The sequence below is a fragment of the Brienomyrus brachyistius genome, chromosome 5 (assembly GCF_023856365.1).
Source record: "Brienomyrus brachyistius isolate T26 chromosome 5, BBRACH_0.4, whole genome shotgun sequence".
NCBI classification, from domain to species: domain Eukaryota; kingdom Metazoa; phylum Chordata; class Actinopteri; order Osteoglossiformes; family Mormyridae; genus Brienomyrus; species Brienomyrus brachyistius.
This window is the reverse complement of record NC_064537.1, coordinates 20387246-20414033: the sequence shown is the minus strand read 5'-3', so window position 1 is coordinate 20414033 and position 26788 is coordinate 20387246. Positions and strand designations below refer to the sequence as shown.

Here is a 26788-nt window from a genome sequence, read left to right as displayed (position 1 = left end):
CTGTTGACTGACTCCGTTGGTGATGAATTTTAACGCCTTTAATTGTGTTACCTACCTCATGTGCGTCCAGTGAAATAACAGTTACCGTCACAAAAAGGAATTTGTCGCAATAAAAGGTACATCTGCATTTCTTGTGGTGGACAGATTTGTTTAAAGTTTGTGGACTATACTTTTGGAGACATCTAGTGTTTAATCTGTGTAAATGTGTGTCATCGGGATGACGCGGATTCAAATGAGCTATTTGGATGCTGAAAGCTTTTTTAATGCAAAAATTCACTTTTTAAAAAGTCCTTAAAGGCGATGTGATTAGCAAGGATGTTAAAATGCGTTATATATTCACTTGTATCTGGGGAAACATAAGTGGGTAATATTGGATAGGGGTACGTACCGTTTTTTGTTAAGCTTTTAGCAGATTTCCTTTCAGAAGACGTAAACCGCCTTAATTCGTTTTGTGGCTAAAATATTACAATATTAGTTTTTAATATAATTTGGAATGTTACTGACGGCACTCAGTAATACACCCCAGCATCATCTCTGATGTCTCTTACTGGTTAAAAGAGAAATGAGTTCGTATTACTTTTGAATCAAGTGGACAGATACTATATAGCGTATGATTTGCATTTCAAAATCCATATGTAATATGCTATGATGCCTTTTTTAATATGATGCTCTTGAAAGGAATTTGAAATGACCCATCCAATGTACCCCTATGCTGTCACACACATTAAAAAATAACTCGCAGATGGCATCGGTGCAAACACGCATTCCCCAAATATACTAGGCGTATTCTTTACAAGTTAAGACTAAATGGTAGTTTGTACACATTTTGAATGGTTCGAATATAATTAATGAATTATGAACACTTCACAATTAAACTTACTGGCAGAATTTTAAAAAGAATTACAGCACACTGTAACCTCAAAGCTACATGAGCTGTCTTCAGCGTGTTCTTGTTGTTCGTTAATAACAAAGACTTGAGGAAAAAGGCAGTATTGATTGCCCCAGTTTTGCTAATTTTGGAGCAGATGGTTTGAACATAATGGTTTATACAAGAGAAGAACATCAATTCACAGTGTGAAGGACCCTTGGGAGGTGAGGTTTCGGTCCTGATTGTTCATTTAACTGTGTTTTTATGGCTTAGTGTGTCTTGCATGATGACATACTTCATTCTGTTGGTTTATTTGAGAGATTAAAGTAGATAAATTGGATTAATGTCATCCTTTCAGGTGCTGTGTTCTAGTTATCCAGACATCTATCCATTTTCTAAACCGCTTATCCTACTGGGTCGCGGGGGGTCCGGAGCCTATCCCGGAAGCAATGGGCAGGAGGCAGAGAAGAACCCAGGATGGGGGGCCAGCCCATCGCAGGGCACACTCACAGGGCACACTCACACACCATTCACTCACACATGCAATTTAGCAACTAAAATTTTGGACTGTGGGGGGAAACCGGAGTACCCAGAGGAAACCCCACGACGACATGGGGAGAACATGCAAACTCCACACACACGTGACCCAGGCGGAGACTTGAACCCGGGTCCCAGAGGTGTGAGGCAACAGTGCTAACCACTGCATCACCATGCCACCCTTGTTCTAGTTATCCCACTAGCCTATAGTCTGATAGACCTCTAGCATAATCCTTTCTTTGCTGAGGTCCAAACTTCTTGTTTGTCAGAAAAATAAAACTGATTGGATCTTGTATGAGGGAGTTTTTTCCCCACATTCCCAAAATACGCTAAGGTGAACTGGCAAATTGTCCATAGGTCTGGAGGGTGTGTGAATGTGCCCTACGATGGGTTGGCACCCCGTCCTGGATGATTTCCTGCCTTGTTTCTTGGGCAGGCTCTGGAAACCCCTGACCCTGCATTGGACAAGTGAGTATAGTAAATAGATAGATGGATCTTGTATGTTCAGCAGTTTTTCATAATTTTTAACAACACTGAGCACAATGACTATGACTCTGGTACTGTTATCTAATGTAGCAGATACAAAAAGCTACTTAAATAAATACAACATGAGAAGTAAATCAGAAAATCTCAAGATTAAATACACAGATTAAAAAAATCACAGATGAAGTGGAAAAGAAAGTAAAATAAATGGCCCCAGTTGCAAGACACATGATGAAAGCTGTAAACATCATGGATCTGTCTTCAAATAGAGTTGCTGCCATATTTCTGCACTAATAATGTTTATGTTTCACTTCATTAACTATACTTACATACAATTAGCTATACTTAGCAACATTTCATACTGCACCATATAAGATTCAAATTTGACATCTTTAATGAAAAATAATACCACTATCATCCAGTATAGCCTGTCTGCTGTAGAAACACATTACTCTGTGGATTAAACACCCAGCCAGAATATAAACCCAGCATCCTCAGAGGGCCTGTGTCCTTGTTGCTTTCCCTGTGCATGCACTACCGTCAAATGCATTCATTAATAAGTCACAGCAGGAGCAATGCAAAATGACGGTTCTGCCGTACACTCGATGACTTGTGGCCAATGCACTGCTGAATTAGGATTGGACGCACTGACTTGCACACACTCAAACTCACACACACAAACCCTGTACTACTGCATCCTGTGTCTTAATTAGGTAGAAATGACCTTGCAGCTCTTTCCACGGCTATGCTTTAGGATTTGATGAATGTGGAATCAGAGGGAATAGAGGATAATGTTTACATCATTAGTAAGGTAAGGCATGGAGGGAAATTAATCAGATCTTTTTTTTCATGTCTTGTTTTTCACCCTACTCTGTATGTGATTGATGTGCCAGAAGCCAGGGCTATGACCAGCTCTGAGGATTTTCAGTTGAATGCCCGGCTTCAGCGTTTTGTCTAAATCGGAGGCGCTAATTAAAAACAAGAGACAATCTGGCAGCTGTGGCTCTTTTAGCGATTAATCAAGACACAGATTGTGTGAGGAATCCTGAAGTTGCTGGATTCTCCATTCTTCTTAGATTGAAGAATTCAATACTATCAATGCAAATTTCTTCAAGGAGGATAAATAATTATGCGTGTAAAAATTTACAATGGTGATCTTCGTGCTCCTCTAAAGTTTGTCAGACAAAAAGATGGGATGGGGGCCGATGAAGCAATAGTACAATCAATGTGCTGTTTCTGGCTGGCTTCCAGCACACTCTTATGATGTAATTACTGGCAATGTCTGTGTTCCGAGCTGGTACAAACCGCATCCGTATCCAGCAGGCTGCTGACACTCCTCAAAAACATCTTGCACTTCAGATGGAAAAGATTCATAAAATGCAGTGAGTTTCCATTTTATTTTATTTTTGATTAAATTAGAGGGAACGAACAGGAAGACAATTGTATTGCAATGACAGAATTGGACACAAGTTCTGGCATCGTGTTACCTACTAGCTAAAACCACTGAAAATATGGTGCATCAAAATGTCACTTGTACAGATAGACGAGGAATTTCTTCACATTACTGGCAACACATTACATCATGACAGTTTGCTGAAATTTCTGTATCCAATTTTTTTTTTCAACAACTATTGAAACTGCAATTTCGGTGGTGATGTTGTTTGCATCAGAAATCGACAGCTGTTGTTAAACTTGAAATAGAGCATGTTGAGGTCAAAAGTGAATAATGTTCCTCTTACACCCCTGAATGGTGCGGAAGGATGTCAAAATACGATTCAAGATGTTAGATGTGGAGAAGGACACCCTTGCAGAAACTGTAAAATAGTCTAGAGTCTATGGTGAAAATAAGGTTTAGACTACGCTTGCAGTATCGTGGAAATTGCTAGTGCCAGGAACAGGAATACCACAGCTTCTAACTGCAAAAGATATTTTTTTCTCAATGTATTCCTAAAACAATCATAAATCCATGCAGATATGTCCAAAAAATACAACACATAAAGTTCTGTTCCAAAATGTCCCTTTTTTTTTTTGTTTTTTTGCTTTTCACTTTTGTTTGTTTTCCTTTTTTGTTGTGACGAGGCTTATATACTTGTAGCAGAAAATTCATTCAGCTTTTCACTTAAGTGAAAAATTAATTGCTTCCGCTACTCCACCTGCATCCAGGTCTCATATTTTTGCCTTGCATGTTAAGTCCCATCAAAAAGAAATTATCAGAAAAACCCACATTTCATTGCAATATTACAAGAGTTCCCATTTCTCTAATGCCCACAACTCGATCAGCAGCTACTCTCTATGTTTTCTCCTCTGATTTGGTTAGACAATAACACAACAACAACAGCATACAAGTACAACACAGTGAATAAAAACTAACAATAATTGTTTCGTTTTTTTTAGCCCTAGGTTGTTTCAAGAAGTCATGATGGACATTTTCATTCTGAAACATTATGCAAGAAATTGTGCTACAGCAAAATTTCACATCAAAACAATATGAGCATATCTTTTATAAACACAATGTCATTTTTGTAAAGATATGCTTTTCTTGAATTACCTCCATGCAATTTTGAAAATAAGCTTTCATATAACTTCAATAACTTTCTTCTGTTAACAAAATGTAGAAAATTATAATCAACCAACAATGCGTCATCAGTCAGCATTATTGTTTTAAAATGAAAGCAATATTCCAGAGAACGCGGAAAAAAATATTTTCTAAATGTACTTCAAACTGATATATTTAGAAAAAAGTGCCGCCTTAAAACTGTGCGATGAAAACATCATAAAATCCCCAACAACTTTTAGTCAGATTAAATTACAACCTTCAAATGATGTGTAGAGATGGGTCAGTTGAAATAGTTTGGTCTCAGATACACTGTCCATTACGATTTTATGACTTCCAGCTCTTCAAAAATCTCCACACTGCAATAAACATTATTGCTTTTATGATCTGCACCAGTAGATCTCTGCCTAGAACCAATGGGTTCTCAGACGGCCCGGTTTGCATACGAGTCTGTCCCATACACATAGTGAATGTTTCCAGTTTTTACCTTTATCAAATAAAGGAAAAATGTTAAATCAATGGTTTGCTTAAGATTTATGTAAATGGCATGTTGGGAGATGACCTACAGGTAGAATTTACAGCACATTTATAAAATTAAAAAATAATAAAAGTTATAGGACAAGCCTTGAATGTGCTGTTCTGTAAAATCCCTTCCCAATAAACAGTGGCCATTTTCCATGCAGCCCCATAGTCCAGAGGCAAAATGTTCCAGTAATTTAGCAAATAAGAGAAAGAAAAAAAAACATTTAGGCTGGAATTTTAAGAACATCATTACAGACACCACCATGCTTCACCAAACCAAACAGGTCTACATCACCTATCAGAAATTAAATGTAATAAGTTCTCGGTGATCTCTGAATGTTTTGTAAAACAAAAATGGAAATTCAGTGAAGTGCTGGTTTTTTGAGGAAGCTAAAGATGCAGCAAAAGTGATAAAAGAAAGCTAGTGGATCTCTCTAAAGTTTACGGATATTAGATCAAGGTCAAGGTTCATCGTTTTATGTCAAGCTCATTGAGAGCATGTAAAACCTTATTTTTTTTCCAAAATTTTACGTATCTTCCTGTGAACAAATACAAAAAATACACCTGATGGACTTTCAAACGTGACAGATATCACTCCCACAAGAAACAAAACAATACTACCTGTTACTGAAAATCAGAAATAAAACAGGACGGAAACAATAAACATATCAACATATCCGTGAAAACGCTGATATGTGTGCTGACCTTTATAAGATATATGAAATATATTTATCTGAACTATATGTAAATTCCAAACTCTAACCGTGAGCACGTTATCAGTGATGATTGTTATACAATTCCGAATCTCACTCAGGTTTACTGATGTATATAGATACTGGTGCTATCTTTTCGGCAAAAATCACCCACAAGCGAAATATCTTTCCGTCAGGGCACACACCTGAAACAGCCACGACATCAGGCTCGTCAGCTTCTGGGTCCAGAGAAGATGACACTTAGCCGTATTTTCCCTGGGTAAAAGTCACTGATTAAACAGACACACGACGAAACGTCCCATTTCGGGAAGGTGGCGCTTGAGATCAGGAGATGATGTCACTCGCACACTGCATGACGGAGTGATGACTGCTAATGGTTTCAAAACGGCAAACTGAAGATGTCCAAACCAAGTGCAGGAAACAGAAGTGAGTGTGTGCTACAATGGCGTAAGTGCAGAGAGACGGCACAGCATCAAATTCCATTTGGCACTGCAGCGGTAACAAACCCAGGTATTCAAATAAGTTAGATAAGTCAACATCTAAAGCTACTTTACAAAATCAATAGAAAAAATATATTTCTGTTAATTTAGGATTCAAATAAATAATGTAAACCCAAAGGCAAGAAAAAAAGCGGTCAATCCATAGTACCCCAGAAAAGGTACGATTCATACGTACAGAAAATAAGGAAATTCACGCACGCTCAGTACCACGAACCACATCGCATTTACAGTAAAGGTCATAGTAAGTTAAACTGTTGTTTGCGTTTTTTTTTTTTTGTCTCAAGGAACATTGCGATGGCCATGTTTTAAGGTGCTGCATCTGTAACAGCTTAAAAAATACGGATAAAATAACTTGTTGCGATGTATCTTCATTTCAGTGTCACCTAGTTTCACCTGAAATGCTTAAATGTATAACTCCTTTTTCAATTTTTCATTTATGTTTTTTTTTAACATTTTTTTCGTGTTATTCAATTTGTTTTGCAGGAAAATGATAAACATATTGCTTTAAGAGATTTGGTCGACTCCTCACAGGTAACCAAGCTAGCTAGTTTGTAGCACAACCAGCTCTGCGATTACCTCGGTGTGGTTCCCTTCCCCCCTACGTTGGTTTTCTTTTTGTTCAGCCTGATGGCGAGGTGAGATGTCTACAGAGCGGGTCACACCTTAAGGGTGAGGAAGTGTCTTCTGGGAGTGGCCGAGCATGTGAGGCCCAGCAGCATCTCTAGGAATGTTAGTTAAAAGCCCTCAGTTGAAATTTTGTCCACATGAAGCCACCCTCTGCTGAACAGCAACAAGAGTCATCTGGGTATCAGATCGCCAAACAGCAGCCACAATCACTGATTTTGTTAACATTTTTTTTCCCCCAGAAAGATCCTAAATTAATACTATTGTTTTCCAATATTTTATCATAATAATTTTTTTTTTTAATTCTAAGGATAGTTTAAGCATGTGTGAGAGAGAGCAGTAACGATGAGGGACAAAGCAGTCAGCGGTTTCGACGCCGGCACCCTACACACATATCTCTATCGGCGTCGCTACTAGAATGCGGCCACCGGGGGCACTGTCACGAGAGACGCGCTCGTAGCTGCTGGGGGGGGAGAGTGACCCATTGGTGGACACGGAGGAAAAGTGGTGGGCCGCTGGCTCCATGACAACGCCGCCCTTGGCCACGCCACACGGCGGCGACAGTGTCTGCTGCTTCATGCGGTCCACAAGCAAGTCCTCTTCGGAGGAGGATGGGCTGATCTCGGTACCGGGGTGCCCGTTGGCGCCGCCACTCTCGTTGTCTAGCATCCAGCAGTGGTTGTAGTAGTTGAAGACCTCCTTGACGGGGCAGCGGCGATCCTGCTCGATGGAGAGCAGCTTGCGGAACATGCGGAGCGCGTCGTCCGTGAAGCGCCGCCATTGGGAGGGCACCGAGCCTCCCCGGCGGCGCTGCCACCTCACAAACTCCTCGTAGAAGGTGTCGGAGGGCAGGGCCTTCTCCCAGGGGAAGTTCCCGGTGAGCATGCAGAAGAGGAGCACACCGAAAGCCCACACGTCGGTGCTGTAGTCCACGCAGAAGCCCTCGTGCTTGGAGGCGTCGCACAGCTCTGGCGCCGTGTAGGGGATGGTGCCGCTGACGCGCTTCACCGGCGAGCCGGCCCGGCGCGTCATGCCGAAGTCCGACAGCTTCACCTTGCGGCACTCCTTGTCGAAGATCAGGATGTTCTCCGGCTTGATGTCGCGGTGCACCAGCTTCTTAAAGTGCAGGTAGTCGAGGGCGACGGCCACCTGGTGAACACAGCGTTTGGCCACAATCTCCGGAAGACCCACCTTCGGACGGAGGAGGAAAAAACTATGTAAAAATTATGTACATTTGTATAAAAATGATAGAGGAGAAAAGGAATATTTTTGGAGATAGTTATATCTTACAGAATGCAATCGTTTAACGTTACAACATAATCATGGTTTAAAATTTATGCTCACATAGTTTAAATATGTTACGTGTCCAGCATTGACCATATACTGCTAACATAAGGTGTTGTCTTGCAGACATGTGGGGAATGTGGCTTCTTACGAACCTCATTGTAACTGCAATTTGTACCTTGTTACTTTTGATACAAAGATGCCATATTCAAAGCATTACTAAAATGCTGCTATCTTTGCATTTCTGTAGCCGTCGCTGAGGTCCCTAAGGCCGGACTCAGTAAAGTTGTTTACCACGTCAGTCAAAATGAAGCAAAACTGAAGAAGGAAAAAAATAATAAACGCATCAGTTTCACATCAATTCCACACCAGTCAAATCCTTACCTGTGGAGGAATGATGTCAAAGAGATCGCCTGCCGGGGCGTATTCCTGGGCGAAGACATAGTACTCATCCGTCTCAAAGGCGATGCCGAACATATTGATGATGTAGGGAAAAGAGGACAGGTACAGGGAGATGCTGTACTCCCTCAGGAAGCTCTTCAGCTTGGTAGTTTTCTTTCTGAGGAATTTCAGGGCCATCTTCGTGCCTGCATATAACATTTCCAGCAAGGGATTAGAGGAAGCAGAGGTGCATATATGCACTGTAAACACACACAAACAAAACATATTTATATCCATCTTCAGACTTCCTCTCCTAGTGTAGATCGTGGTTACACATACACACACAACATCCGTGAGTATAAATGCAAAAACCTGCAAGTCACCTCAAATACCAAGCAAATATTCAACTTTAATACAAATGTAAAATATTTCTTAATCTCAAATCAAATTAAAATACATTATACATTTATCAGATGCCGTTGAACCATTATAGCTCTATAATAGAAGATGATGTAACTAATAAATGCATCTAACAATCAAATACCTTTTTGGATCTAATTATAGAAATAATTCCTAAGGAAGCTGGGGGAGGAGAAATGAATCAGGATATTACTGTCCATTTTGATGTAATCATGCACATCTCCCCACCCATCACATGACCACCTTCTGTACATTCATTGGGTGCAATTCATACAGAGATCTACCAACCACACATTCCAAAGAGAAAACAAGGCTTCAATGCTAAATTTCGCCCAATCTGAGTGTCTGCAGGACAGTCGTCCTCAGCTCTGTTCTGCACAAAAACCTGCTCATCCTGCACAGCAGCCGTACCCAGAACATCAGCGGAGGGCGCATTTGGGAGCGCGTCAGCCAGAAAGATACGGTGCAGCTCTCCCATCTCCAGCTAATTTGCAGTGGGGCGCTTGATGTGCGCGGCTGCACTGGGCTCTGTGCGCAGTGCATGACGGCTTAACCACTGGGAGAGCTACAGCAGAAACCCAGCACTCCCCAACTGCCAAGCTTCTGGGTTTAGAATTAGTGGCTAACTGCTTCTTCTGTGGTCCAGCAGTAGCATTATCATTATTTTTCTCTAAGTTGTTCAGCTACATCTTTTAAACTGTATTCAATAAAATACACTATATAATTCAGTTATAAATCTCCTAAGGGATTTCATTTTTGCTCATGTATATGTAAATATCGGCCATCTGGCATGGCATAACAAAGCCAGACAGATTTTCATCAAGAAGGCTACGTGTGCATTGTTGCTCTTCAGTTCTTTCTTCCATTTCTGTTTAACATCTACAGGAATTTGCAGAGCTGAACCACACTGACAAAATGAATCATAAAGCATTCACCACTCTTCTCCGACATATTTGAAGCCATCTTCGGCCTACCTCTGATTTTGTGGATGACGAGGTCCACCTTGCCGTAGGTCCCTTTTCCGAGTTCCCGGATGACCTCATAGTATTTGTTGACCTCCAGCTTCTCCAAGTTCTTGGCCGCAATCGCCTGCAGCTCCTCGAGGATGTCAATGGACGTCCGCGACGACAGGGGAGAGGAAGCACTCATGTTTCCGGGAGGGACGGACTAGAAGCGCAGGACGCTGATCTTACCCTTGGTGTTACTGGACACAAAAATAAGCAGCAAAACATCATGTCGGCTTCAAGAACAAATTTGCTCCTTGTTAAGCCAGTATATTTTCAATAAATGGTTTTATAGTGGGAATCCCAAAGACAAACTAACACAACCACTTCTCTTACAATATATACAGTATATTGTTGAGGCCAAAACTTCATATACACCTAGTATCATGACTGTCAAACTCAATGTCTCACTACTCCACACATGTAATGTTACATGTGTGAAATTGTGAAACGCTGAGTTTGAAAGACTAGGCGCATGTAAACTTTTGGTCTCAGCTGTGCATACAGCATACTGCACAATATCATCAAGATCCATCAAAGTTGACTAAAGCATTAATAGAAAATACTGTATGTGCCAAGTGCCGTGACAAGACCGGAGCTCTTCTGAAAAGTAACACGTTATGTGAAAGGTGTTTGTTTTTTTATTTCTGAAGCCTCTACTGGACGTGCTGTAAGAAACACCATATGCATCTTATTCCTCTCAGCAGTGCAGCAAGTGTGATTATTTTTATCTCTGAACAAAAATGCGTTATTTTCTCTGCCCTAAAGTTCTGACCTGTTTGTCTTGTCTTGTGCTGGTATGTCTCAGTTTTTTGTGCAAACATAGGGTTATATAACTTAAAATAAATAGGTCTACATTTCACAAATGATTTTTAAATAGTGTAAGTTGTTCATTCATTATTTAAAAATGTAAATGTTTCTTTCCTTTTAATTGTTGATCATTATTTTAATCCTTTGAACAGCAAATATTGCGTGATCTTATCTCCAAATAAATTTATTCTAAAGATCTGATTTTCCAAATGCATGAAAACTATGTCAACCATTATAAATCCAGATCATATGTAACAATGCATATAATTCATAAAATACTCAAAAATATCTCACATGGGGTAGTATATAACTATAATAAAATTGTGAAACATTTTCTAGGAACATCTTTTCTTCTTCTTCCTCTTGTTGCTGTTAAATTAAGTAAATGTAAATTCTGCATCCTTGATGGAAATATATTTATTTCATTAGCCATAGCCAATGATTTCCACATCACACATGACATACAGTAAAGGTATGGGTAGCCCCCCCAACGAAAAAAATATTCTTGCATGTACACTGGTAGCAAAATGACGAATTGGAACCTCTGTCAATATTTACTTCAGCCCCTCCAGTCGACAAAAATTAACCTAGGGGGGATCCCTCCCCCCCAGTCAGTGAAATCTATTAAAAAATGCCCTTTCGGTATGGTTGCCAGTCCCCCTACGACATCTATTTCTGGCTACATGTGTGATAACAGACCTGTGCTATAGGTTTCATAAGGTTTTTGTAAATCAGCCCTCAAATTCCCAAACCATAGCAGGTACAGCACAGAATTAAAAAATACTGCCCTTCGTTTATGACTGACTGATATTGAAATCCACAAAAACTTGGCTGAGGCTGGACTGCCTTAATCTACAGCCATATTACCTACAGATCTTCACTGAATATGTAACCCCAGTCTACAGTGGTGCTTCTGCCAGGATGAAAACCTCCCACCAAGTGGCATCCACTTATCCAAGCTATAGTACAGCAGGCATTTATGTAACTGGTCTTTCGCTGATAAGCGTGTCTCTTTGCTGTCCACAGGTCTACCTGCCTTAGCCTTTCTGACCGATTAAGGTCCTGCTTGCAGTAATCACACCGTTTAAATTACCTGAACTTAAATCAACCCGGACTTGTTAGTTAAAGGCTCTCTGTCTGTCTACTGGTATTAAATGGAATTAAATATTTGTTAAAATTATGCGGAATTTGCTCTTAAACTAGTAAAACCACAGCTGTCTTTAGTCTGGTTTTTATTTCAGTGAAACGTAACAGAATTACTGTAATAACTGGATTTATTAAACTACTGTAGTTAGTCAAGACCCTTAAGCATAAGCTCAGCTGGAAAGATAAGCTGGTCATCTTGCCAGCTGCGGGCCCGGAGCTTAGCATGGAAACCTCTGCTCCGGACCGTGTCTCCTTCCAGAGGAGCTGCGGTCGTTACATAACGGCGCCCGTGAGGCACTCAATGCATGATGCAAGCTGCCTTAAAACGATGCAGGGCTGTGCTGTATGGGCAACACGCGCCGAGATACGACCACGCCAGCGGGAAATGGACACCGTGAGTGTGGCCAGCAGCCCCTGAGGTAAACACGGCCAAGCGATTTGTTTCTGCCAGAGATCCCAAGAGCTCCATTTTGTACAGTAAGGCACACGACAGCTGTGTTGATTTTTATTTATTTTTTATTGGGGGGGGGGGGGGGGGGGGGTTTCTGTCTCCTTTTAGAACGATTCTTGCTGATTCTGTTATAAGCCATCATAGCTACCCTCGCCTGATATATGAACTGTGCGAGAGGAGTAAGAGAAATATACAAGGAGTCCAGGTCTTACATAACAATACAATATCTTGGGGGTGGATATACTGAACACACTTCAAACGAGGCTGGCTACTGTTTTCATGCTTACAGATGCTTTTTTTCCCAGAGTCTGCAGGCACATCGACGTCCATAAACAGTAACCGGCAAAAAAAACTGGAAAAACAGATGGTATTAAGTTCGCCTTCTTTGTTGCTGTGGCCCAGGGACCGTAGTCTGATTACTGATGTGAGAATTGACATGCACATGTCTGTTCATGCCCAGCCTGCGACCGGCAGACAGAGGAGCAGCACAGAAATCCTCCTGGTTCCTAAGCATGCTAAAAAGGAACATTAAAAGCTATGGGGCTGCCAGTTTCATTTGTAGAAATCTGCCTAACCTGAAAGAATCTGAAGCCCTATATGAGGAATTCATCACCCAGAATCCCCCACTCTTTCAGACTAATATATGCATAATTTAAGAATTGCACCTACAAAATCCACAACCACTCTGCAGCCACTACTTTTTTAATGTAAGGTTTGTGAATCTCATTCATCATTCACACTTCCGGGACGGAATGCAATGTCCCTTTATTGAATAGCAAGTTCAGACAGATTTCCGAATTATTATAAAATATATAAGTAGCGGCTCTTTATAATAATTATTATTATTAATGCAAATCCTTATTAGGACAGAAAAAAATGAGCTGAATAAGACCGGAAGTGTCTGATGAATCCCATCTGTTTGTGCCATTTGTGCTTAAGGAACAGTCGAGGTCCATCGATGGACGCTGCTGAAGACTCGATTATGCGCGTTTCATATGCAGTCCTGCAAAAAGCTGCCAGGACACGAGCTCCTCCGGGTGTGATGGAGCAATGAGCAAGAGCCAGTCTTCAGACACAGCTACCAGTACAGTAAACCAGTCTATTCTATGCCTCTTATGAAGGACAGAGCTGGGACAAGTAGAAGCAACTGAAGCAGGCAAGGTAATTAGCAAGTGTTTCTTTGCTGCAGACACAGCCTGCATGGGCAGATGGCTATATCACCAGAATATTCATGTCAGAATAGTCCTCAGCAGGACTTCTGAGAATAGCGAGCTGTGCTTGTTACAGACAGCGGTACAGCGCACATTAGCATTCTCTCAAAACCCTAGCAACCAGCAGGCACCCATGTGCCTGAAAACGTGACTCTGCAGGAATGGGAGGAGATAAAACTTGGGAGATATTACCAATGAGGCCATGAGTTTGGCCCACTCAGCTCAAAAGCAGTGCACTCATTGGCTGCTATCGCAGAATCCTGAGAGGGGAAGAAGTGTTTGACTTCTGAATCTAACTGGCTATAAAGTAAAGCTTACACTGTGCGATTCTCTATCAGTTTTCATTTTTGCCAATGCTCAAGGCTCACCTAATGTATTACAGGCATTAATTACAGGCATGCCCCTGTAGTGTCTGATATCCTCTGAGAAATGACACAGAGAGCTTTAGTTAAACAGACAATGGTCACAGCTGTATGTGAGGCCCAGCATTACAAAGGTGAGCTCTGAAGAAGACAACCTGCTCTACAAATAGAAAAAAATAATATGCTACTAGCATAATTTGCTTGAAGTAATTCATCTTGGATAAAGGGAGCTGGTTGGAATATGAGTAATGTCATTCTGCATCATTTATTTAGCAAGCTCTGGTATGGATAAAATATTACTTGGACTTTGCAGCAGGATAGAACGGCAAATGACAAATCAGCGTTATTAATGTATCGTATTTCAAATCCACTAACAATCGCATGAGTATTGCAATGCTGTACATCTTCAGAATGTGACACAGGTGCAAAGAACTAATGAGTTTAATATAAGTTTTAATATGACCTTTTGTAATATTGTCCCTGAACTGTAAGGCAATATGTCCTTAGCTGCAACAAGCTACATTTGTTTTACGTATTAAAGAATGGATGTGAGGATGGAGGACAGCAATAGGTGTGACAGTGTTTAGTGCCTTTGAAAGGTGCCTTGGTGTGACACTATGGGCACATAATGATGTAGCACGGAGGTGTGCCCGGTCCACGTGCAAGCCACAGGGCCACTGGAGGAAAACCAGTGTTGGGCATCTCAGGTCCGAAAACTACAAATCCAGACCAACATTTTGTTTCTACTAACCAATTAAGTATAAAGAGTCACAATCACAGAGTACTCAACTAGTTGGTAGAAACAAAAACTTGGTCTGGATTTGTAGTTTTTGGACCTAAAATGCCCAGCACTAAGGAAAACGCATCATGAGTTAGTGGACCTGATTAGCCCCCACCATCGCCCCCCCCCCCAAAGTACGGACATTTTAGGACACGCTGCACATTTAATTTAACCCTAATTAGAAATGCTGAGGTGATGTTGTATAGTGCACGGCTGCAAAAGTAATTCCTGGGATGATTACTGCTGCCTGTTCCCCTTCATTCTCAGGCAGGGGGTCCCCTCCCGAGCCCTGACCTGCAGCCACGACGAGAAACACAGGCTCCCCTAACTGAGCAAACTCACCGTAATAATAAAGCCACTTCACCAAAGCCACAGAAGGTTGATCTATTGTGTTACAGCTGAACCTCAGCACTGCTCACGGCTGACAATAAAAAGGAATTGAAAGGCCATTAATGAACTACCATCCTAGTAATAAATGTGTTATTAAATTGTCAATCTGTTGAACATTCTATGCTGAGCTTTGTTCCCATGTGGCGAATTTATTTAGCAGTTACTGTCAGCAGAGGTTCTAGGCACTGGAAATACAATGTGTTCATCAGAATACGTCCACTTGTTCAGTTGCTCTTTATCTCAGGCGCCATCAAACATCATGCACTGCAATTAATCTATGTGGACGTGCCTGTATTACTCTCGCCACACCCAGAATGACCCAGTGAATTTTGAGAGAGTGTCTGCAACCCGCACACTAAGAGAGCCCGTTACAACACAACAGATATTCAATTTGAATAAACCAGTGTTTCTCAATCCAGTCCGCAGGCACTCACACATTTTTTATTCAGGAGCTGGAAGGGAGCAAAAACATGAACTGATTGTGGATCCCCAAGGACCAGATTGTTAAACGATGGTTTATTTGAAGTACTCTTGGTCCCATTTGATCATCTTTAGGTGGAATGCCCTTTTGGTATATTCTAACTAATATACAGAAGTATAATCTCCTCCCAGGAATTGTGAAAATGAGCATCAGCTGATATGCCGTATCAGCCCAGCCGTCATAGATCGTTTCATGCTACAAACCGCCACACCCAGTTGACTTTAATCGCTTTCTGTTTGTTGTCACGGTGATCTAAGCTGTTTAAGAACGCTGGGAAAATGTTTGCACAACAGCGGCACTGCCCCGTTCCAGCATTCACCACTGCTGCCACTTTCGGTGAGCTGGGCTGGAAAAATCCAGTACTTAATCAAAAGCTGCAAAAGTAATGGCTCAGAAATCCACGACAGAGATACGGGACAGAGCAAATGTATAGCCGCTAAACGTCATTTGGCCAACTCTTAAAACAAATTACCGCGCAAACGAAACGGCACACGGAAATAGCGATCAAATTTCACTCAGACGTGCTTGTGTAGATATCAAAACACTCAATCGCAAAAATTTACTTTGCAGTCCCCATAGGTCATGGCGCAGGATATGCATATTATTATCATTCTGCATCATGTCGCATTTGGGGCACGCAGGAAAAACGGATGCGGAAAACAGAAAAGCCTGTACGAGCTTTTCAATTTGCACTTAAAAGAGAACACGTCCTGTGTAGACCCACACATGCAGATGGAACACACATAATTGTGCTTGGACTCTTGATCTGGCTGAGCTGCATAACAAAAATAATGAGGATATGTAAGCCATGCAGAGGCTCCGGGGCAAAGATAAGCAGCAAATAACCCCCCTTTGTTTCAAAGCATTACTAGTGATGAGCTGAGTCTTCACAGCCAGCGCCAAAATCCCTCAGATCTGACCCACTGCTTTTTATATCCAAATTCTGTCCGTAGACTCATAAAGTGATAAGTGGACGCCTTAACAGGACATGAAACACCGATCAGGATGACAGAGTTCATTTTGTGACGAGGTTCATTTGTTCTGTATTCTAACTCATGTATGTTATAAATCCTTTCGATCAGATTGTAATTTTAATGCACGGGAATGATGGGGCTCTCATGGGTGGGAAGTATTCTAATTGGAAATTGGAAAAAAAAAACATCCAGCGTCTTCCAAAAATACTGCCTGCCAAACATGACAAATACCTGCGATGTTCCTTTAAAAATATTCATGTGCTGGAACTGAGTGTCCATGTGTGTAAGATCTGTGTCATCTGCTCGCCAGCCTCTTAGGAACATTCAACATCTTGGGTGACTTTCATCCCTCAAAAAGCAACCAGCCTTTTCCCCAATTAACAGTATAATATTGCATGACTAATATTTAAATCTGATTCCATAATGTCTCACTTCTGCAATTAGTACTGCTGCGATTATTTCCAAAAACAACTGTAGTTAAAAGGCTACAGCAGCCTTTGTAATTTACGAGTACAAAAGTTTTGTTTTAGCTAACCTGTACTTCAAAGTGGCCTACAAAGAAGGTCAAAACACACAAAACAGCATTAAACATTAAATTCACTTTTCAATGAGCAGTACATGCACAAATATGCAGAGAGCAGAACTAGTTCTGTTAATTTAGGGCTGGGAAGATTTAAAAGAGTCCCGTAAGACTAAGACTAATGTAAACAGTGAGCGTATCGAATGTCTGCCAGGTGCATTACAGAACTCTACTCTACCTGTTAAGGCAAGGGGGGGAATTGAATATGTACAAGTATCTGAAACAAGTAATTAAACTAATTTGTGTTTTTCTTGCATTTTTAATCCTATTATTGTGAAGAGCTTCCACAGTACTGAGCAGCAGTGGGTTCCTACCATGTCAATGACATCGAATGGCTGTGTTTGCATCAGCAAGCCCGGGGCTCTCTGCCACGCTTCAACTTTCTATTCTTAAATCTGATGGTTTCTAGCTGCGAAGAGCGCAAAGCATCATATTCATTTAACCTCTTTCAACAATCTGACTTCCTTTGGACACCATATTTACCTTTTCCATTCCTAGAGATCACTGGAAGTTCAAATCACGATTTTCCTACATCACTAATCAATGATATTATCTTTCATATAGTTGAGTATTGTGCTCGGTATAAATTTGAATCCAGCCTTTATACTGTAAATACAGCACATTATGACGCTGCAGTGTTTTCCATGCCTCCGTTTTGCAGAGACGGTCCTGATGTCCAACCCCCCCTTGCTGTCTCGCTAGTTCTGGCTGCAGGACACTTCGGGACCCTGAGAGGGTTCCTGCTGTTCCAGATCACACCTGGGGTTCAGGCTTGGCTGCTCCTGCTTTGTGTTCATCCAGTCACCAATCTGCAAACATTTCTGCTCAGCCGGCTCTGTCCTGTCTCAGCTCCGTTAATATGGCGGAAGGAATAGCCCACAGCCATTGAAACTGAGCCCCCTGCTGACATTTACTGTGGAGCTCATAGACTCAATGCACTTAACCAATAAGTCATCTGTAATGGAGGCAAAAAAAAAAACATCAGCCTTATTGAATCCGGTACTATATCCTGTCACATGACAGGCAATTTGGCTCTATTAAAATATATGTACATTGCGCCCTGCATTTCCTCTTGATCTTTCTACTTTCTTACTCCTTCCTGTTTCATCCTCATAAATCACGCATTAAATGAAGTCCCTGCATTGTTTTAAAATCACAGTACATGCAGTGAGTGTCCTGGGTCCGAGGTCACTGTGGGCTATTCTGGAGACCAATTTAATGATCCACAGTGGAGATAAAGGGCTGGGGAGATACCACTCACTGCTCTCTCACATTTACTGTGACCTTACACCCCCTCCCCCACACGTGACAATATAGCACAACATATAACCTCTATACGATAATCCATTCCAGTATATGAGACACGCCTCTCCCCTGACTGAGTTACTGAAGCCGGACAAGCATGCCTGCAGTTTCATTCCCTGGGGTATCAAGCGGATGATCAACACAGACAGAGAAATGGGGGGAGAGAGAGACACACAGTTACTGATTAGGTTGTGTGACTGCACCCCTGCACAGAGCTACAATACAGCACAAATTATCTGCATCAGTAGATATCAGTTTACAGCTGTTTAAATTTTTATATTGTATGTGTGTGTGTGTGACAAAGAGAGGGAGGATGAAGAATGTAGAATCTTTTAAGTAACTAATTTGTGACTGAAGCACAAAGAGAATGAATAGATGCCGGTATGAGATCTCTCTTTACCAGTGCAGTATTTAAGTACAGGCATTTGCTTGCACATGTTTGTAACACACTGCTGCACGACACTTCTTGTTTAAAACATGCTGGTATTTCTCCAGAAAATATAATCCACATATGCATTCCATTCCAAGGCAACATCTGTGTAAACAACAACACATAAATGAAATGCCTACAAACCCGACCAAAATACCTACGAGAATATTCTATAGAAACGTACAACAGTCCGACGATTAACTTTGAGTGGCAATAAGACCTTTTGTTCTCACTAGAATGCTGTCTATTTATTAGCAGATTGTTAGACATTCTGAGACATGTATATCCAGGAGAATACAGTAGCGAACCAAATAGGCCACAATAAATATCATTTGACTCATCAGCGCATTACTATCAAAAAACCCGATCATAAATTCTGTGAGTTTTTTCTTTTCATGGAACTGCGCCCGATGCAAAATTGTGCATTAAATGTGGGTTAACTAATTAACTAATCGAAATCAGCGGTGCATTGCAATACTGCTACATTACGCAAGAAATGCAAAATAAAATGTATGCAATAAAATGAACTCGGTTAGCAGTCTTATTAAAAATACGCGTGCATAACTAATGAATCTAAATTACTCCATGTCAAAATAACATCGCCCGTTATTTACCCAATAACTTACCATTCAATCCGTTACGCATCCAAGGGATGTTACCGCTTCTCCATTCTAAACATACATGTTACAAATGAAGGAATCCGTGAAAATAAAAAATGATAGATATGTTCTTCTTTAGAGCTATTTACTAGTATTGTCCTGCTCGTCATACCAATAAAGGAAGTGTGGCTATATTTCACTCTGCCTGGGCAGCGGTTACCTCTCCAGCTCCTCTGCGCTCCCCTATTGTCTCTGCATCGCTCCTGGACGAAAATCGAAAGCAGGCGAAGGGGCTGCGCGAACTCCAGCCCACAACCCGCCGGCGGCCAATCGCAGCGCCGGCAGGGCACCAGCGAAGGCGGCGGGTTCGGCTGTCAAGGAGCGCTCCCGTGTCCCCGTAGACATCAACGGCGCATTGCTACTGTAAAAGGCATTCAGATTAAGTCGATCCTGTTTTTAAATATAAATTCCAGGCTATATGTACTCAAAAAATAAACAAATAAAAGAAACAAACAAATCCCGATTCTATCATAAACACCGAAATGCATACAAAACAAAAACTAGCTGCTATATCGGTATTTCCAGTGGAAGTCAATCATTACTGTGTTTTCTGGTTTTAATATACGCTGAAGCGTCACAAAAAGTGTTAAATAATTTAAGGTAAAACGTGCTAACCGCAGTGCAAAAAGTAATATAGCCAACGTAACGCATTTTAAGGTTACGTTCAAATAGCACAGGCAGCCGTCTTAATGCTTACAATAATTTGGCTTGTATTACAGAGGAGTTTCGTCACATTGCTTTTTTGCTAAATATGACCTTGTGCTGTACCATCTTTTCTAGGCTTCAGTGTGATAAAGAATATATTTCCGTGCGCTTTAACAGTATCAAGTTAAAAGGTGCCCGGCATCAAGCAAATTTAAATATGCGAAACGTAACACATTTTGCCAAAACACTCTAAATCTATTTTTTTTTCTGCCAAGGGCATAGATCTTGGTATGGGACATGGCCTTACCAATATTATAGGGGTACCGAGTGTGTTTAGGGGGGTTGGGGGGCGGGTTGTTCAGGGCTGATTTGGCATCTTCCAAAGTGGAAACCAAACCCACACCCTAGTTTTCTACCTATTTAAGTATTCGTTAATTGTTTAAACAGTGTAAGCTGTAAGCAACAAAATATGTTTTATGGTTTTCTCAAATAGTAAAAGGAATATATTAGGCCTACACTGAAAATAAAATGGAAAGTCTGTTCCATCCATCCATTTTCCAAACCGCTTATCCTAAAATGGAAAGTCAACTCCACTAAATATTCATGGCTGGAGTTACAGTTCCCAGGAAAATTTACCTTGCATTAGTTAAACTATTAGATGAATTAATTACCCATTTTATTGAAATATTATTAAAGTAGATGTTGTTTATGTGATATGTGGTTTACGAGGTATACCGTGGGTTAACATGAAAGATAAATCAACTGGCTAGATTTATGACTGTTAGCAGTCAGATGAAAGTCATTTTATTCCATCCATCCATCCATCCATTTCCAAACCGCTTATCCTACTGGGTCATTTTATTACACAGAATCATACTTAAGTGCAAGCCATGCTTGAATTATACAATTACAATACCTGAAATTTTCCAAGAACAAATCCAGCAAGCGTTACTACAGGCAACTAGCTTGAAACGGATGCATATGTACTCGGTTAGATTAAATTTTGACTGTAGGACTAAGAAACACGTAATCCCGTTTACTAAACCTTTACGTTATGCCTGGATTCTGCATCTGCAGGATGCATCAAAAGTCAGTGCAGGTACAGAAAAGCTTACTAGTTTGGCCATAATCACACAACGGAGCCTACTCAGCTCACGCCAAATTGCCTCTTAGCAACAGTCGAAATCTTGATACTGAGTAACAGCGGTACCGATCCTCCTGAGGTTCACTAGGATCAAAGCTAATCTGTTTAAACTAACAGAAGTACGTGTATGTGAATAATACTCCTTCCTTGCAATGAACTGATATTCTGTCCAGGGTATCTCCTGACCTTCCTGTCCTGCCTGGGAGAAATAACTCTCACCGTGACCCTGTACTCCTTAAGTGTTATGGGAAATGGATGGACAGATGTATGTGTGACTTTTACATGGTATTATAATAGTGAGGTTACATGTTACAAGTGGCCTGCAACCCTACTCAATTTAAGGAGGTGGAAGATGTTTGGATGGATGTTACAAATGTGCTAAGACTTAGAGTAACATGTAAAGTTTTAAAATCGATACATAATGCAAACGTGACATTTTATTAGTAAAGCTGCAGATCAAACCAGTTGTACCACTCCCACTAAACATCATCTAAAACAAACACGTAAGCTGCTCAGGGCACTTCCACATGCGTTTCGTTTATAACAGAGTACTTTGTAATGCTGTTACGATAATATATACCGGGGTTTCCCAATCCAGTCCTTGGGGACCACAGTCGGTCCACACTTTTGCTCCCCCAGAGCTTCCTGCCAGATAGTCCACATTTTTTCTCCCTCCCAGGGAGCAAAAATGTGGACTGTCTGTGGGTCCTCGGGGACCACATGAGGAAACACCAATATGTACTACAACACATTTTTTTCACATTGTTCCCCTTAGCCCATCTGTCAGACCAAGATCACAGCATTTTGATACTAGCACATTCTGGGTGATTCAGGAATCCTAACAGGTTTTTTTTTCTACATTTCAAAGGCTGATGGACACAAAGTGGCCACGACGAGAGCAGATGAAGAAAAAAATTCCTGGTTGTGCCCCGTTCTGTCTATCACAGAACTAAATGCCCATTAATCCCCTGGAGATCTAGTGGGTGATGTGGTGCGTTTGCTTATGCCAGTCGCTGAATGTTGTTCTGCACCAGTAAAAAGCCTCTTTGCATTCCTGATTAAAGGGTGAGACGCTTTGCTGGAACTGTACGCGGTCTAAGGTCAAAGCTTCAATCTGGTGAACTCATATATATAGACCCATAAACACCTATCCCACCGCAAGCTAAATCAACGGAACTGAAAATATTCCATTCACGTCCTGTGGCTGATCTGCAGCAGGCTTTCACCTTAATGCCTTCAGGCGCATTCCAGAATGTATAACTATTAGAAACAAATAAAAAGCCTTCCTGTTGAGTGTTTACCTGCATTGCACTGCTACAAATATACTGAGTGCTTCGTTGGGAAAGAAATACCATAGCAACATCCAGGCACTGATTCAGTCACACTGGCATGACAGCTGTCCGCAGCTGTGCCTGAACAGCCTTTATGCACATACTGTATGACTCAATGTCAAAAAGCCACCATTACAGTTTGCTGCTAAATCATCCTGCAGCCAGTGACAACATGGATGGTGACATGTGTGTGTGGCATCGCAGCTGCAGAACATCAAGCTAGGCTTACTTTCTAATCCTTACTAGTCTTACTTACTAATATTGTTTATTTCTCCATAAGAGAAAAAAAATAATTAAAAAATAGTTCAATAACTGGTAGCAGTTTAAACAGGTTAAGAGAAATATTGTTTAAGGTAACATAAGAAGAAGAGGATATAAATGGACATGTATAATTATAAAAATATATATATATATAAATAAGATGCTATAAATTGAAACAGGGTATAAGGATAGCACCAATGACCTCCTTTGCAATATTTTAGTGAATCATCTTTGACAACATCACAAAACTGCATTTGGTGACATTTTGTAATGATTAATTTGTCACTATATCATCACCAATGACCAGTGAATGACAGGGTCATATTCTGACTCTTTCTGTACCGTTCTTCACTGATTCCAGATCAGACTGTAAGGCTACAGGATATTTGTGCTGAAACCAGTAATTCGTGTCCTGGAATTGCTTGATAATACACTAGATAAATATTGTGATTCTTTTCTCAGTATGACACACCACACAATCCATTCTGCTAATTATTGCCATTGGCGGAGCATATTCCTCGGCTTGGATAAAGTACACAGAACTGTTATAAAATATCAGCCAAACATGTGTAGGGTCAATGTTAAGTCCACTGCAGACCAATGTGATATTCAAATACATTTCAAGATTTATTACCCAAAAAGTCAGGCATCATGACTCATAACCTGCCAACCAAATAACAAAAATATCTATGAGAACTCCCAGGAGAAGCGCTGAAAAGTCCTGAAGCTCCTAAGAGAGCAGTTGAGCGTAGGTGGGTTGGGGGTGCAGCACTGTCAGGCAGGGGGCCAAACAGCGACTAATTTAAAAACCGTAATAAGACAGAAGTCCGGCTTGAAAACTGGGCAGACAAATTTGCTTCTTCACCACAAATACACGATCAAGTCACTTCACAGAATGATGCCAACAAGACTTACCTGTCCTTCATGACATCCAAAAATACCCCACTCCCCAAAAAACTTCCAAAAAAGTACATTAAACCTCAAATTCGTAGTTTACTTAAAAAATCTGCCTGTTTGGGGGAATATCATTCAGAGATGAAAGCTGACATTCATTCATATATTTATAAATATATGCGGTGTTTTTTTTTATTTTCATTTTCAACATTTTCCTAAAAAACACCATTCACACAGAATTACCGAAAGAGAACATCACGCTACAGGCAATGAATGATGCAAAACGGCATTTGCTGGCAACTCCACGTGTTACATCGAGACACATTCAGAACACCGTATTGCACAAGACATCAAATAGAATTCTACATTCGTTTTACTCAGTTTGGTGCAACTGTAGCAAGGTAAGAATCCAGAAAGGTAAACGGATGCATATATTAGGAAATCCTCGGAGGTTTATGACCTGTGACTCGGATTGCGGTTCACATCAAAGCTCCGTCATACACGGACTGTGGGCCAGACACTCTGCAGCTAAAGGGCAGAGCTGGCAGGGATCTCCGGCAAAAACGAGGGCTTCAGCTGGCCAGAGGAGCCTGGCTGCAGACAACATTCGCACCTAATACAAACCTCCCCTGGTGCCTACATGTTCCTGGTTGCCAAATGTGCAATATGCACCGCTTATCCAATTAGCGCTAGCATTCCAACATGGCATGGCGTGAACAGTACAGAGTGAGGGTAACGAGGCTGGGGGCACCACTGAGAGGGTAATATTAAGGGAGGGCGGATAAGGATTGGGTTGCGTCATTCTATAATTTTATAACAGATATTTACAAATGCATTACCTTCTGTTTAGGATACTATGCGACTTTCGTTCAGCCTTTGAATTTTCTATTAAAAGGCTGGTATGCAAACAAAAATTCGGCACCCGTCCATCCACACGTTTTCTAATCTCTTGTGAGTGTCGCCATGGTACTAGAACAGCTATGAGTAATATGATGTTCTGTACTGTGTTACAACAATTTCATTTTGTATGTGTAGAGCTGTTAATTATCTCACATGCAAACACTCACGCACTGGCCATACTCTGTATTTCCAGGTAGTCGGGATTCGCAGTGACTTTGAGAACCGGATAGTCCTTTAGACCACACTGCAAGTCAAGATTGTTGCATAAACTTAAACTTTCATATATAACGAGCAGTGCCGCTTTATGGTTGCCTATGCATTAAGTTGCTCATCAGACTTGCAAATCTGAAGAGGTGCTGTTCCTACCAGACACAACCAATACAACTTTTCCAAATGCAACCATTAAATAATTTAGAAATAAAACAGCTCCTCTAGAATGCAGTTCTGTTTTTGGCATAACATCTCTGGCCCAATGTACATATAAAACTTTTTTAGTTTTCAACACAGTCTAAAGTATTGTAAGTCATATAAAATATGCATATGACATTTTTTATACTGTATTGACAAATAAAACCATTTAAATGTGATATTTTCTGTGAAGGCATCTTGCTGTTTTTGAATAAATGTTTAAATAAAATACAATAAGTAGCAAGAGGCAAAAATAAGAAAACAGTGTTTATATTAACCTTAGCTCGTTCACGGTAACCATTCAGCGCCGCAATTCTTCATTTACTGTCAATCATATTATGTTTTCACGACGTAGTGTGTACTTAGTCCGCAGAAATCCTCATATGGAGCGAAACATTCATTTTATTACCCTGTGCATGTGTCACACTGCATGCACAGTAAGTTGAGGCGCATGTGATTTATGCAGAAGGTGCATTCATGCTCCCTGCTTTGCCCGTGATAAGATGCCACACCTGACTGTGCACCTGTTCATTCTGACGCGGTTGCTTTGCTTCCTTTCTTTGATGTCAAGTGTAAACACATCGTTGATATTTTAAAGATTAGTGCCATGGTATCATATACAAATGTTGTCTTTTAAAGACTTGTCATTTTTAGTTTCCCCTGACAGATCGATTACTTGACGTATACGTACCAAACGTATAACATGAATAACAGTCTGTTATTTAAACGCCTGCCACACACTGACCGTCAGCTGGGAATTTAATTTATAAGCGACATATTCCATACAGATATATACGGGCATAAAACGCCGAAGGACAGAATGAAGCGCAGCACTCGGTATATGAGGCTCACGCCGTTATGACTCAGCCCCTCCATAGCACTGCATGTTTTGACAGGGGCTGCATGGAATGACGCATGTCTGCCGTCCAGATGCTCCGAAGCTCAATGAATCCGCAGAATACTAAGCAAAGGCGATCGTTTGCAGTCTTCTGCTGGACTGAAGGAAGTGCGACAGCACATTTATTAATAGGATTTTTTACTGACGTTTTCATGACCAATGCTAGATCGTTTTGTTTGCAACTGGAACCTAAACACTTCAGAGATTCCCTGAGCAGCACGCATCCGTTTCACATCACAGTCTCATTAGTAGCACCAAAACGAGCGATTGGTCCTTGAACTCCACACAACTACATACACATTTTTATTTTCCGACTAATAAGTATTCAGTCGCACTCCCGGACAGGAACGTGAGTGAACTTTTAATTGATGCAAGGCTATAGTGTAGCAAATCCCCGCTTCTCACAAAGGCGACGGTTCAAATACTCACAGACTGAGAAATTTTAGACGCTTCCAAAGCAGCGCATCGTTGCTTTGCAGGAGTTTAAATTGTGTTTTTCCAAAGCTGATTCCTGCTTGTCCTTCCTTCCTTCCAGTCGGCGCTTAGACGCAGTAACTGCGTCACTGCACTAGTTTGGTATTCTGCTGGTAACAGGACTTTCATCCCTTAGAAGAGATTAGGCGCTCTTTGGTTACTTTTCAGGACAGATCCCGTGAATGAGCTTGAGAAATGCACACGCAGGTATTATTCGTATGCATTTATGTTTAAGCTTATCAGAAATAAAACCTGAAACATGTTCCCTTGCATTATCATTGTGAAACTTGGCGTGCTGCACTATTATATGCAGGTTCTATACTGAGAACAGAAGTAACGTTAATTATGTCCCGTGTGCTCGTA

At 41.0% G+C, this 26788-nt stretch overlaps 1 protein-coding gene across 5 annotated transcripts; it reads right to left on the bottom strand.

Annotated features, from left to right (window-relative positions):
* Window positions 1–3271: 3271 nt before the first annotated feature.
* bsk146 (brain specific kinase 146) lies at window positions 3272–26769 on the bottom strand. 5 transcript variants are annotated; one of them, XM_049013207.1, is made up of 5 exons: window positions 20423–20433; window positions 19438–19831; window positions 9861–10090; window positions 8470–8672; window positions 3272–7992 (listed from the first exon to the last, which is right to left on the bottom strand). In XM_049013207.1, exons 3-5 carry the CDS (start codon window positions 10033–10035, stop codon window positions 7186–7188), a joined length of 1185 nt encoding a protein of 394 aa, XP_048869164.1. In that variant the 5' UTR covers window positions 10036–10090; window positions 19438–19831; window positions 20423–20433; the 3' UTR covers window positions 3272–7185. The 5 variants fall into 5 exon arrangements, with proteins under 5 accessions (XP_048869164.1, XP_048869163.1, XP_048869165.1 ...); XM_049013206.1 differs by lacking the exon at window positions 20423–20433 and adding an exon at window positions 20239–20255; XM_049013208.1 differs by lacking the exons at window positions 19438–19831; window positions 20423–20433 and adding an exon at window positions 26381–26769.
* Between the last annotated feature and the right edge of the window lie 19 nt (window positions 26770–26788).